This window comes from Amphiprion ocellaris, chromosome 14 (assembly GCF_022539595.1).
Source record: "Amphiprion ocellaris isolate individual 3 ecotype Okinawa chromosome 14, ASM2253959v1, whole genome shotgun sequence".
Classification (NCBI taxonomy): domain Eukaryota; kingdom Metazoa; phylum Chordata; class Actinopteri; family Pomacentridae; genus Amphiprion; species Amphiprion ocellaris.
This window is the reverse complement of record NC_072779.1, coordinates 15,729,587-15,744,367: the sequence shown is the minus strand read 5'-3', so window position 1 is coordinate 15,744,367 and position 14,781 is coordinate 15,729,587. Positions and strand designations below refer to the sequence as shown.

The window sequence follows — 14,781 nt, the reverse complement described above, 5'->3', positions numbered from 1 at the left end:
GCCCAAGGCCTTTTAGATCTGTGATGAGTCCAACCAGCAGGGATGAATCACAATCTGAAAGTTCAGTTGAGTCTGATTATGGGCTCAGGTCATGACATGCTCTGACTGAGAAAACAACAACTGCTATAGATATAATCTTTTATTTAAAAGTATCGTTGCAGAGTTTTGACCACTAGTAGCGATGTGGATCAGTACCTACACTACCATTCAAAAGTTTGAGGTCACCCAGACAATATCATGTTTTCCACACTTTAATTAATATGCTAACATAACTGCACAAGGTTTTTCTCATCATCAATTAGCCTTTCAACACCATTAGCTAACACAATGTAGCATTAGAACACAGGAGTGATGGTTGCTGGAAATGTTCCTCTGTAACCCTATGGAGATATTCCATTAAAAATCAGCTGTTTCCAGCTAGAACAGTCATTTACCACATTAACAATGTCTACACTGTATTTCTGATTAATTTAATGTTATTTTCAGTGAAAAAAAATAACAGTTTTTCTTTCAAAAATAAGGACATTTCTAAGTGACCCCAAACTTTTGAACAGAAGTGTACATGACTAACATAATGCATACATCTGCCAAGTGACAACATCCAGGGTTGAAAAGTGAAGTCGACATGAAGCAGCAAAAACTGCCGTTCTCTAAGCGGCCAACTGAGGGTGAATCCAATAGGGAGTCAATTCCAGTAGGACCCCATGTTATGAGGCTAAACTGTACAGCAGAAATAAACATGTATACAGCCTGGTGAAAAACATGTTTTGTCTCTACAGCAAATTCCCCCCATTCAATTTCTCTACCAACTCAACCATTTAAATTTTATCAAGGCCAAAAGGTAATAATTAAATTCAGAATTATAAGCGTGGCTGCTATGAGTGACAAGTGGGTGCCGTCACAAGACACTCCATGACCCAGAGATGTTTGCATGGCCCTCCTCGGCCCCATTCATGTTTCATTCGTCTTTATATACAGTCTGAGGTTTCGTGCTCTTCTCCTGATTGACAGCTGGCGTCGGTAACGGAGGTGTTCCAATGAGCACGTCAGTAAGAGGAGGACTGCACGACAGCACACATTTCTTTGTCAACAATCCAGATTTTAAAATAGTTTTTTTGAACTGGGAGTGCGAATATTTTATGAGGAAACACTGTACAGTAACTACATTTGTTAGGGCTCAAGGACACACACAATTGCTTTTGGTGATCAAAAGCGAATGTAGAAATAGCTCTTTGTTCAAAAAAAAAAAAAAAAAAAAAAAAAGCCAACAGGGTGCTTTCAGTAGAATAGAATATTTAAATTTTGGGGAATTTTCTAATTCACTTTCATGCCAAGAGTAAGATGAGAAGATCAATACTAATTTCATGATGGTTAACTTAACTTAGCATAAAGCCTGGGAGGAAGGGGAAACAAGCGCACAGCTTGCAAATGAACATGTCTCATTTCAGATTAAGTTTTTTATTTTTCAACTCTTTGTACGAAACCTTTGTCGTCGTGCTAAAGCAAGCTAAACAGCTGCTGGCAGGATCTTCATATCTATCAGACCAATAGACAGAGCAATATTGATCTTTACACCCAACTGGCATCAAAACAGAAAACTATTCCTTTAAGTTTATACCCTGCCCACAACTGCTGTCCATTATTTAAATCAATAGTATTATACTGGTGTATCAGCCACATGTCTATCTGCAAGTATGAACTGAGTTTTTGTTAAAAATAAAACACAATGTCTCATTTTCCAGCCTCCGCCAGTGCATTACAATCAAATGAATCATAGCTAGGAGACAAATAAGCCTGGCATACAGACTCATGTTACATCTACACATTAGTATTCACCTCCTTGTTGAGGACATAATCAGAAATGTGGGTCCGTCTCACTGCACTGTGGAGGAGGCAAACTGTGACTCCAGAACACAGACGGAGGGAGAAAAGATAGCAGTTGTTTCAGGTCTCAATTACCTTTATTTGTCTATCCTCTGGGCTCCTCCTGTCCACCTGTCTGGATGAGCTGGACTCTGCTACGCTGTCTGAAGCCAGCCTGAGCCGGGCCAAGCTGCAGGACCATCAGCCTAAATATTCCCAGGGGAATTGACTCTAATTAAGCAGGCTGGAGCCACAGTTCTGTGCAGAGCTGGATGCCTGCCCAAGTGCCTTCAAGAGGATTTGACTCTCTTCGCACTGATGGAGGCTTCTCTTTGTTACAGTAATTTGTCATCTGACTTCTTCAGAACTGGAACGGGCATCCTGAAGTTGATAACTGTCCTTTTACACCAGTCAACTCATTATTGTTATGCTACTCAAGGCAGGGCAAAATGTGAGGAGGGATTTAGCTGTCAAAGAAACTGACTAAAGAGTGAAACACTGAGGATGAAGGACATGGCGGCGTATCAGTGAAACATTGCTCCAAATGCTTCGGTAAAACCTCGACACAGAACTGAGTCTTTGAACAGAAAGCAGCTGTGCCACAAAGTGAAACCTGTGCATTTTACACACATATATTGAACAATATATTATCCTGATCATTTAATAAATTAAATCAGCACAATACAGGCACTTAAACTGGCTTTTTTTGCCATTCTTCCCCCTGAAACTGTGTGGTTTCTGATGGTTGAAGCTCCTGATTCTTCCATTTGTAGTAGCCATCAGCGACACACTTCTAAATTTCACACAGCCCTCTCATTGAGTGCCAGTTTCGACAAAATAAAAAATGCGTATGAAGTTGTAATGTTCTCACTATCCTTGTTGCAGTTGTCCACCTGCCAACTCTCCCACTTGCAGGCGTTTGATGTTGTTTTTCATTTGGGTTGCTTTTAACTCAGCCTTCTCTGGGGCCTCCTTTGGATGCCTGGGTCTACAAAGAGGTCTATACAGAAACTTCCTCTGTTACAGTCAGTGTTTTCCTTTTTCAGAGGCAGTGTTGTCTTTCTACAGCCAAAGTTAAGGGAAAGAGTATGAATGTCTGAGAAGAACAGACAGTTCTCTGGCTGTGGTGTATTTGTAGGGCACTATCGTTCAAGCTGGGGCATCACACATAAACTTTTCATGTCGTTCTTTCATAGTGTTCTTTGTAGCTCAAGTTGAGAGTTCACACTGTATGTACTCTATGATAAAGCAAGAACAGCTTGGAAAAAAAAGGAAAATGCACAGGGTTAGGTTTCTATAGTCCCTAATATGTCTGTGTCATTATTTCTTATTTTAGTTTAGGCTCAAATTATCAGATTAGAGTTGTCATTCTCCTCCCTGTTTAGTTTTGTTTTTTGTAAAAAAAAAAAAAAAATCACAGCCTTATCTCTAAAATTATGTTCCTATACAACTAAACTGAATTCTAAATTATATTTTGAGAAAAATACATTTTATGATGTATCACAAATCCATTTCTAATCAATGTGTGTCACTGTTTTCAGCCAGCCAATCATACATTAGATGAGGTGGGTTTGTCCCCCTGGAAACTCAAAATTCAAACATGTTGTTAGAGGGTCGTATTTCAACCCAAACCATGATTTTGTCTTAAAGTTTTCTTACTTTTAAAGTGGACACATTTTTACTACGTCATACCTGACTGGGAGAAAATCTGTTTCTTTCATAGCACAATTCAGAATGCTGTGTAGATACATAATAATGTGATTTTGGAGATACAAGACTGAAATCCAGTAAAAACTGTCTCGACACTTGCCAAAGAGTTCAGTTTCATTGTGGACAATGCTTACATTTAACATATCTCACCAACTAGCACACCGTGAATCTTTACAGCAAATACTAATTTTCATGTCTTAAAATATCAAAAACATTTTTGAGTGTTTTTTTTAAACTGCATTGTTCAGTATTTCTTCTCTCTTCTCTTATTAATGTATTGTTAACCAGTCACCAACTGTCTCCCAGCTGCCTTCCTCCTCCAGTGTGTACACATTCCTCAACAGTAGGGCTGAATTACATGCAAAAAAATATCATATTGTGATTATGCTGACGGATATTTCAATTGCAAATTGAGTCATAATTTCAGCACCAACAGTTGTGCATTTAATTTAGACAAGTATAAAGTATAAAATATTATTGCTGCATGTTATCTTGTGTTAAGAGAAATTTTTTTATATGTTGGGGTGTCTCTGTAGCACCACAATGCTTCATTTATAATGGTATATTGTGACATATTATAACTTTAAAAAAATTAACTCCTACAATTTGCACATTGCACTTGTCGATACTGCGATTTTCATAATAATACGATAAATTGTTCAACATTACTCTACAGCGCTACTAGTGCACAAAAACAGTGTTGGTTAGTCTGAAAATGTCCATGCTTCAGACTTAATTTTCATACAACAACAAACTCTCCAAATCTGTCTTCATCACACCCTTTACAAATGAGAGCAGCTTAAAAATTGGCTGTTATCATCATACATCATTCCTGTACATATGAGCCAACAGGGATGCTCTCTACCTTCCAGTCGGCTCAGTAGGCTCATTATCACCACATTTAATGAAGACTCCTTGTTACCTCATTAAGGCCATGGAGTCACAATTTAGCATGTAATAAGAGGAATGAAAGTAAAATGTTGGGAAGGTGCAGGTGTAAGTCAGAGACATGATTCTGAGTCCTGTATTGAACCATAATCGCAGTTTTGTATTTTCACTTGTATATGTTTAAAATGTACTTTTAGTTGCTTGTGTTTTCAGTCAGTGTTTGGGCATCAAAATGTCTTGGGAAAGAGTGCTCACTAAGAGCACTCACTTAGAAAACTCCGGTTTTGAAAATGATCATGGTTTGGGTGAAAATACACCTTGTCACTAAGCTGTATTTTGTACTTTACCAGGGTGACAGCTCCACTGGAGACTGTACATGTGGCCCTTTTTTACATGACTGTAAAAAGTTGTTGAAGTTATCGAGGGGTGACTTTCTGTTTGTCACTGATTAGAATGGATACTAACACCTCTAAAGAGTCTAGTAGAAGGTGGAGGAGGAAGAATCTGGGGTGCCAATGAAACCTCCTTAAACAGTATTCATTTTTGACGGTTTGGTCAATATTTGCGCAAAACTTTTGTCACTGAAATAGGAAACGCTCTTTTAAGATGCATTTTGCATTGAAATTTTTTTTTGCACAAAGTTACTTTTTTAACGTTGAATACAATCTTTTTAATTTTTCCCCTTATGGTTAGTGTCATAGATAAGAAAATATGTACTGTATATGTAGTTTTATAGTGACCTGCTTCTGTGTGTATATAATTTAAGAGTTTTTCAGCTCGTGTCATTCAGAAGTTAGAACCGACTGGGACTTGATTCTACGTTGTAACTGAATGTGTGGCTGCTTGTAGCTTTTAGTTTTGATGTTTGCATTTTATTCCTGTTTCTATTTGAGTTAGACTGTCTTGATTCCATAAGCCGATATGTATGATGTATGCTGGTACGGGACATTCACTAGAGTGCTATCTTCCAAATCAGCAGTCCACAACCACTCATGGTCAAAGTTGTGATCACAGTGTGATTAACTTGTCCAATCATTTGATCACAGAATTACCCAAATACACATTTGTGTTGCCCAACAACTAGCATGGCAACACGGGTTGATCAGACTGAAATATCTCAACAATTATTAGATGGATTGCTGTGAGATGTGGGGCACAGATTCAAAGTCCTCAGAAGATGAACTCTAAGTACTGTGGCTACTTTCTAACTTTGCATGTTCCATCGTTGGCAGGTCAGAATTTCAGCTACATTGATTATTGCAATTAAAACCAATGCCAAGCAAAGCAATTAACAAAACTGCAGTTCTAAGGATTATATAACTTCCACACATGTAATCTCAGCCAATTACAGTCTCTAGTTTCACTATCCTACTCACTGGGTGTGGAATTCCAGTGCACCTCTGGGTGTTCAGCACTTCTTCTGTTTCCCTGCACAGCACCAGACAGGGAGACTCACACTACATGGCTCAATTCCCACAAGCTCTCTGCTGTTCCAGTCTCTCTCTTCTTTTTTTTTTCTGACTGTGACTCTTTCTCTGTCTGTCCACGGTGCCGGAGGAGGCTGAAGGTGATGGGTCCTCACTGCGAGCGATAACAAATCCACTGTGCTTCTATTATTGATGAGAAGCCTTAAAGGTGTTTATCACGCCGTCTTTACTTCACTGAAGGGATGAGCGAAGTGATGCTTTTAAGGGTAGTAAGAGAGGCGGCAGAGGACCAAACACTCCCACAGCACATTTATCAACAAATAAAACCTGTAACAACTGAAACTGTGCAGATTAAGGGGGTGATCGGGAATAACTGAGTGACGGATGTCTGCATAGATATTCATCACTAATGTACCGGCTGCAGGTTTCAAAAAGATTAGATTTTTCTGGTGACTATGTCTCACTGATTAAAAAATAAATCATGTCCAGAACGGTTGTTTCCTGATGCCTGAGTGATCTCGCTTGTGTTTGCTCACTCCTGCCTTTGTGAGAGATCTTCCCTCAGGCTAGAAGGGTAGGCTATTTATAGTAGGCTCATTGTTGTTGCTGTTATGGGACAGTGTGTCCTACTTACGCTGGGAGCTGATATTACATTAAAGCAAGTGTTGATGTCACAGCTCGTATAAGGAATCGTTCTCAAGAGACTCGGGTGTGTCTTGCTGCTCTCGAGCATCTGGAGAGACGCTTGTCTGACGGATGCCGCCTACGAGGCCACGATCCACATTCATCCACCACAGAAAAGAGATAATGATTGGATCAGCCTGACGTGACACAGACTCACCACCATTAAGTGATTGGATAACTTTAATCTAATATGGAGGCAATTTGAGAACATTTGAAGAAATCCTCTTTATCAATGTGAACGGCAGGGAAAAGCAAACTTCTCTTAATTAATGAAAATGTTCCGTGCTGTCACTAAAAATATTTCCCCGCGTCAGAGGAAATGAAGACGGATCTGCAGTGAAGGTCAGAGTAAAACTCGTAAGGCCGGCAATAATGAAGATCATTATGTAGAGGGCAGAAGCCTTTGTACGCAAATATCTGAGCACAGAACAGAAGGTTAAGATGTGAAGAGGATTAATGGTTGAAATGAGCTCGCACACACACGCAATCACATAGAAAACACACCACACTTGCTGGCTTAATGGTTTGTGCGGCACATTACTCTGCTGTGCAGCTGTGTGCGGCGCAAAAGCTGCAATAAGCCAAACTTTTAGTCGTGGAATCGGTCACAGTTTGTCCTCATACCTAAACAGCAACATTCATCATTTGTCAGTGAACACAAAAACAAACCAAATGACTTTCAAACACAGTCTCATACGAGCACTTTTGAATCCCTCTACTGTTTTTTAAAGGTTTGGTTCAATTTAGATAATCAAAACTACTCTGGTGTAGTTCACACTGATGTGAATATTTTCTTCCCTCATCCACAAACAAATGGGTCCAGGTCACTCAAATGGTGATTGTTTCCAACACCTTCTAAAGGCCAGAATTTAAAAACACCCGTTTCTGTGTATGTGTAGAGTTTGTAAACCAGTGATGGCACACCTCAATTCACACATCCCCACTGTTGCTGTGTGTAATGACCTTATGCAACAACAACAACTGTGGACATATGCCAGTTTTACCATTGGCTAGTATTAGCAAATAGGAGTTTAAATATCAACTTGCATTGTTTAAAGCACACAGAAATGATGAAATGACAAAATCTTCTTCTCTGATATTCAACATGTCATTAGTGTAGGCCCAGCATACTTATTACAGCGTTTTGTCCTGTGCACGGACATATTTTGTTAAACACTGATTGTGTATATTTGAATTTTCTTTAAAAACTAAGTGGTAAATATTTATCTAGAAAAATATCCAGATTAGCAAGGACAGCCTCAGTTACTGTAAGACTGGAAAAAGATAAACTTCATGGTTAAAAAAACGCTGAATGCTGTTAAGAGACAAGATGTGAAGTATTCGGCCGATCATTCACCCTGAGCTCTTCCCAAGAACTTTAAGCAGCAGTACAATAATGTCACGCTATTTCTACCTTTACTTCTGGGACAGTAATAACTTGTGCAGTATGTCCACAATACAGTGCTTATGAGAATATATACAAAGACTGTAGGGGTCAACTGATATGTTTTCTTCAGGACCGACTTCAATACCGAGAGGAGGACAAAGGGGATCAAGGATCAGATAACCGATATGTGGAATACATTTGCATTAAAAATGAAAATGTTACTGTGAAAGTATAGATTCACAAAACTACAAGAAAAACACATTTCAAATGCCTTTGTTTAGTTATGTTTGACATATGATGAACTAAAAGACAACTTTCAGACATGTAAACCTACTTGGACACGCACTTGGACAGCTGTTGTTGCTGTTGTTATTATACTACTTTCAAAATTTGCTTGGAGCACTTTGTTCCATACACACACAGCAGATCAGCATCTACATATTCCATGCATTGACACTACTGTCCAAGCACCTTAGTTGCTGTGCAGACTGTCTGTGTTGACACAAATTGTGACCTGTAAGCAGATGTCCTTGAAATGGTTGTCGCGGACTTCTACGTACTTTGAAAAATGGTAACAATTACATCACATAGACTTTAGCGTACACACAAGGAAAGTAGCCTAAAAGTAGCTGCATAAGAGCTAAAGCAGCACATTTTACATTAATTTATTTTGGTTAAAATTGGCAAATAAAAACAAAGAAACTAAACAGAAAATCTGAAAATGCTGAATATTAGATCTGATATTCCACAAGGCCTCATGAAGGGACTATACTGTGCTGTTGAATAGCTAGTATGTTTCAAATCATAATGGAGTAATATGACAAAGTAGTCAGTAGCTATTCAGTATTAATGCAATCTTCATTTTGAGGGACTAAAGTCAGGACAAGGTTAGTCAGAAACAGTTATCAACATATTATTCAAATAAGTCACAGCTTGAACCTAGTAGCACTCTAACTCACTAACTATTCAACTGCACATGTTTTGAGAAACAGCACACTTCAAAATTCATTAGAAAGAAATTATGTGCTGACAAGTGCAACACGGTTTCCAATCCTCCAAATGAACACTAATGATCTTCTGATTAAGCAAGCAAATTCCCAGCAACCCCCATTTAGTACATTTTTAACGACAAAGTATCCTCCACGGTGGAGCCACTGTGAGCAGCACGCATTAGCAAACACTCAGTCTGAATCAAGATGCATGTGGGAAAACTGTCGCTGATGATCACCTTGGAAACAAGGATGAGGAGGCTGTTTAATTCCCCCACGTGAATTAAGGTCAGGTGACCTCAAACAACGTGCACACACACACACACACACACACACACACGCTGACAACAACTAACAAACCTGAATTAAATGCACCCGCCTCGCCTGTTGTCACATTGTTTCTAAATGAGAAGGTTGAGATCGGAGGCAGTTGTGATGCACTCCGAGTTGTTCGACTAAAAGCAACAAAGCAATGACAAGTGGGGAGCAGAGCAAGCCGGGAGAGTGGCTTATTTTACTGAGTTTGTGTGATGAGATGGTGTCCGAGGCAAACAGCGACGAACAGACGGTTTGTTAACTACTTTAGACACAAGCAGAATCACAAGGCTGCAGGAAGGATATTTTATAATAGTAATCTGGTCGTGTTTGTGTGTGTGTTGACTCAATACCTGCTCCAGTATGGCGTTGATCCTGTCTACCTCGCAATCGATGAGAAAGCGTTTCTCCTGCCGGCGATCCATCTCCTCGATGATACGTCTGTACTCCACGGGGTCCACAATGTTCCCCACAGAGCGAGCTGTCACCTGCCAGTTATTGGCTACAGCCGACTCCATGATGGCCTGGAGGATTGCAAAACCTGTGGGAGCAGAGGGGGGAAGAGCTCCATCACACGACTGTCTTCTTGGATTTCAGAGCACACAAGCAGGAAAATGTGCAAAGAATCCAAACTGAGGTGATACAAAAAAAGAGCTGCGAGGAGTATTCTGTCTTTCTATTTCTATTGACAAACTCATAAATGCATTGTTAACCTGTTTAAACAATATATTCTCTTGAAAGAACTGCTTGCAGACATGTAATGGGGGAAAAAAGGCCCACAGCAAGTAAACAAAGACCGGTGATGTGCAGCAAAGTGGTTTCAGAATAAAACAGGTCTCCATTGGGATGTTATTCACTGTTCCCAGACAATGAAATATGAATAGCTGTTAGAGTAGATGGACAGAAGTACATAGTTCTGGTTTTTCAGTCTCAATCCAGACAAACACTGAACACAGTCCAAAAAAAATGGAGGTTTTAAGTACCCACTACGAGATGTGAAACTAAAAGCCTTTCCTTAACAATGCTTGGAACCTCTATTTTCTTACTGCACGTAAATTAAGCAGACTTTCTCTTGCAATTAGGCATTTCCAGAATTTATTTTGTATACAGTACTGCTGTCAGATACAAGATAAATGATTCTCCTCCAATATTCATATTTTAGGGATGGTTGCCAAACTTTCAGGCTTCAAGAAATATTGGATTCAGGAGTGAAGACGAGCTGAAACAAAGCGGTTCTACCAAAGCTGCAGCACCTAGAACAAACACCGAGGGGTTACAGAGCATAATTAACAAATGATTAACTTGGAAATGACTCAGTGTCCCATGTTGCCTGAGCAGTGTGTCACACGAGGTCACCGCACTCATCTCTTCCCTGCCTGACTGACAAATTTAAGGCTCGAGTCAACGCGAAACACAACAATAAGACATGTCGCTTGTACTACAGCAAACGCAGTGAAATGGACTGCTACAGAAGCAGATCACAGAGCACAATTGGTGTAACTCGATGTTGTGTTTACTTTGCAGAGCTCACCGTGCCGTGGGAAGAATCAGTAGAAGAGGCATGTGAAAGGAAGGAGCTGAGCTAACAGTAACCCGGCTGAGCGGTGACACTGAAAAGCCACTTTACACCGGCGGGGGGCTTCGAATGGTTGCCCTGACAGTTTACTAAAGGGGGTTAAGGAATTTATGGTCAGCAGTCACGACACGCCACAAAAGGAGTTTCTAAACCAGCTGCAAATAGACATCAGTGACTAAAAAAAATGTTAATGTTAAATTTGCTTTGGAGTTGTATTTACTTTGCCTCTAGGGAGACAAATCAGAGTTATGACTGTAAAATTAGTAAGAGTAGAAATCAGCATATTATCTTCTCTTCAGAGGCACAATGTTGTCATTTTAATGCCCAGAGAAAGTAAAAAAAACTTGTGCACCTTCAATCAAAAGTTTTGTTTTCTATTAATATTTTCAGCTACTGGGTGGCACTGGTAAATCTGAATATATGGTTATATATAGTCAGGTTAAAGGAGGTGAAGGTGAACTGCTTTATTATGAGATCATTAGGACTACAATGCTACATAATCATTACTAGCTGTGCTGACTAAAGTGAAGAGACAGCAAATGGGTCACTGCTGCAGGCAAGAAGCTGTGCTGGCTTTATAAAGGTTTTAAAGGGTCAAACATTGGTCAGTCTCTGTACTGAAACAGCAGACATCAAACTGACCTTGTTTCGGTTTTCAAATGCCAATAATCCCTTCATGGCTTAAATGATTAGCTGTAATATTGGACTAATTCGGTCATATGTTTAAACTAGAAGGTAATTCTGAGGAAGAATGATCATATAGAAAGCCCCATCTGCAAGGTGACAGGATTAGTTTACTGGCTGCCTGTGTTCTGTGTTTCAGTTTCATGATGGTAAACCTCAGCCATGATGTTGAGCACTTATTTTTCTCATAATGTGTCTTCCAGCATATTTTAAAAAAAACATATGGTCATATTAACAAGATTACAAAGAATCAACAGTAGCTCTGTTAATAAAAGTTAAAAGCTTGTGCCTAAAATCCCTCAAGAATCTCACAGAATATAGTTCAAATCAGAGCAGTGAAATCAAATCCTGTTCATTTTATATTGCATACATTTGGCTGCAAGACAAAGTGATAAGCATTAAAAAAGCATCATGTAGGAGGACAAGTGACCCTCAAAAATGTCAAGCAGAAAAAATATTAATAAAACAAAAAAACACAGCTGAATGATTAACAGGTCCAAAGACAGAAAAGTACAGAGATATGCAACATAAATCAGAAATAAATCTGCATATTCATCTGAAGGACAGACATGTAGAGCGGTGGGGAGAATGCAAGATGATTACGTGCTGTATTGGGTCATAACTAACGGACAGAAAAAACTCTGCTGGTTAGCACAGAGCCGACATACTACAGCTGACTGGACTAAATGAGAGGCATCACATGCTGCGTTATCCTTTTCTCAGAAGAGCACGGATGAAACTGCTGATTCCATAAAATAATAGATATTATTATGGCTGCTGAATAAGCCCGTGTATAATGTGTTTATATAAATACAACAGAGCTTCTCTACAGGCGGCAGGCATTACAGAGGCTAGATGAAAACTGCTTCTCACTCTGTATCACACTCAAATGATGCTCCACCTCCCTGCAGCACCAACCAGAATACTTTACTGTCATGGCTGCTTGAACTGTTATATCTCCTCTAGTATCTTTTATTAAATTACATAGAAATGTGCATGTCAGAGCACATTAATACTTCAGACTATGGTTAGATGGGTTACACGTTCTCCATGCATTATTTGTAAAGGTAGAGGTATTATAAAGGGAAGACAGCACTGTGAAAAGCCTGGCAGCCCTTAGATTGTTGAACATCATCTTTTAATATTGAAGATCCACATTTCCTGAATTATTGACGTGTTTATGCTATTAGAGCTGAATTTTAAAGCCTCCTCTAATGAAACATGTTTCGCTTATTGTTACTTAATGCTGATGTTTGACCTTCACTGTGCAGAGTTTGACACAAGAACTCTGTTTTCACATTTATTATTGATCTAAAGAGGGAAAGTTTCTTTGCTTTCGATTAAATCTGAGTTGAAGACGCAGGCACCGACAGGATTTTGTGACATCATGACTAGTTTGGAGGACAACTGCAGTTCAAACTCTTTGAACCTTTGAATTTTTAGGATTTTTTACAGAGGGAACTCAACTTTTCTATTGGGAAAACACTGTCATACACAAATTGTTATTCCAAGCAGAGAATTTTTAAAGCTGGAGCTTGGGCCTTTTGCATATAAATGAATGTTGGTGACACAGAAGCCCTTTGCTAAATGAGTTCACACAATGTTGATTAAACCTACCAGTGCCAGTCTGTAATTCACAGTAAGCCAGAGTTATGAATCTGTTGTCTGTGGTGACATTTCTGTGCTTCACCAGTTTAACCAGCAATGATTGGTTTGCCAGAGCTGTGGAGTGGAGTGATGGAGACGTACTGGGCTACAGCAGCTATGACGGAGCCTAAGGCAGAAAAACCTAGAAAGCGCCCAAGAAAAGTTTCTGATGCTACAGATAAAAAAGAAACTTAGCATTCAGAGGAAGGATTACGGTCTTAAAAATGAAAGCAATCGATGGCGAGGCATACATCACAAGAACATGTGACAAGTGTTTGTATAATTCCTCTCACTGCCTGAGGCCGTTCTGCACTGCAGGTTTAAATGTCTAAGAACATGGCTGGAGGGAATGTTTAATGATTCCATAAACTTTTAAAATGCTTGAAGAAACTAAAGTGTGGACACTGCAGCCCCCCGAACCTGCAATTTCTACAGGACATCACCTAAAAAACTGCACAGTCGAGTCTCAGCCAGCTACATGCGGAGGGTGTGGGGTTGCTCTCGGCTTGTTTCCTTGTATATTCAGAGGGAGGTGCAGCAGACAGTACCTGATGACAATGAATCTCAACTTACTTTTTTCCACTACTAACAACTGAGCTCTTCTTGCTGGTAAAATCCTTTAATTGCATTGAAATGTACAAGGATTTGAAAGATCTGTGAAGACAGAAACATTTTTGATAATACAGGACAAAAATTCAAGGTGTGCATGTCTTCAGGGACTTTTGATTTTTCTTAGGGGGTGTAATATCTTTTTTCTGTTGTTGTTCTTTTGTAAAATAGATCTTACAAGTGTTATCCTGTCCTGTCCCCCCTTGTTTTTTATAAAACTTTTTTTTTTTAAAAGCATTTTCTTCCTTTTTTCATTTTACTAGCTATCTGTATGTTTCAATCCTGTTTTCTATCTTGCTTTTTTGCAGATATTTTGTTGTTGTCTGTCTTACAGCAATGCCCTCCTTGGGTCCACTTGGATGTGCTGGTTGTTTTATGACATAAATATATTTGATCTTAATTTCATTTACTAAGATTGCATCCCAAAGCCTGCAAAGGGCCATGAAACCTCTGTTCATAAGCCATGTGTGCTTCAACTTCAAATATATATCAGGTTCAAACAAATCAAAGCAGAGGAAATATAATATTCACTGTATACAACTAATGGCATACTTGATGCAATTGTGTATTCCAAGTACATAGAAACACTAGCCACTCTAAATAAATACTACATTTTTTTTATAAGGCATATTATTGTCTTTTTGGCCAGTAGCACGGCTTTTAGATTCATCTTTATCATTCATGTGCAGAATAAAAATGTGCCACTGCCTGTGTTGGGCAATGCTCACCCGCCCTTCTGCCGGATGAGCATCATTTAATCAAACCTGTAAAATAAAAACAAGCTCATGTTTGTGGCAAAAAAAAGAACTAGCTGTTCTCAACTGTCTCATCCGTAACCGTTACTAATGGACATGTGGGTTGACATGTTCCCAAGAGAGCTCCTGAGAATTCAGATCACGGCAACTGGGCTGACATGTCCGCTGTCCCTTCGCCTGCTGGTGACCTTCACAGTGAAGTGCTCAGCAGACAGCACTCAGATCAGGTATGGCCTTTAAAGACAAG

The 14,781-nt window shown here is 39.4% G+C and overlaps 1 protein-coding gene across 6 annotated transcripts in view; it reads right to left on the bottom strand.

The window, feature by feature from the left end:
• gria3a (glutamate receptor, ionotropic, AMPA 3a) overlaps nt 1-14,781 on the bottom strand; it is an 83,124-nt gene that overhangs the window by 36,344 nt on the left and 31,999 nt on the right. For all 6 annotated transcript variants that reach the window (XR_002746942.3, XM_035954540.2, XM_035954542.2 and 3 more), the window contains exon 4: nt 9,617-9,804. Coding sequence is in view for 5 of the 6 variants with exons in the window: in XM_035954540.2 (XP_035810433.1) it covers nt 9,617-9,804 (188 nt within the window). In the remaining variant the exon portion in view is untranslated. The remainder of the gene's footprint in view (nt 1-9,616; nt 9,805-14,781) is intronic.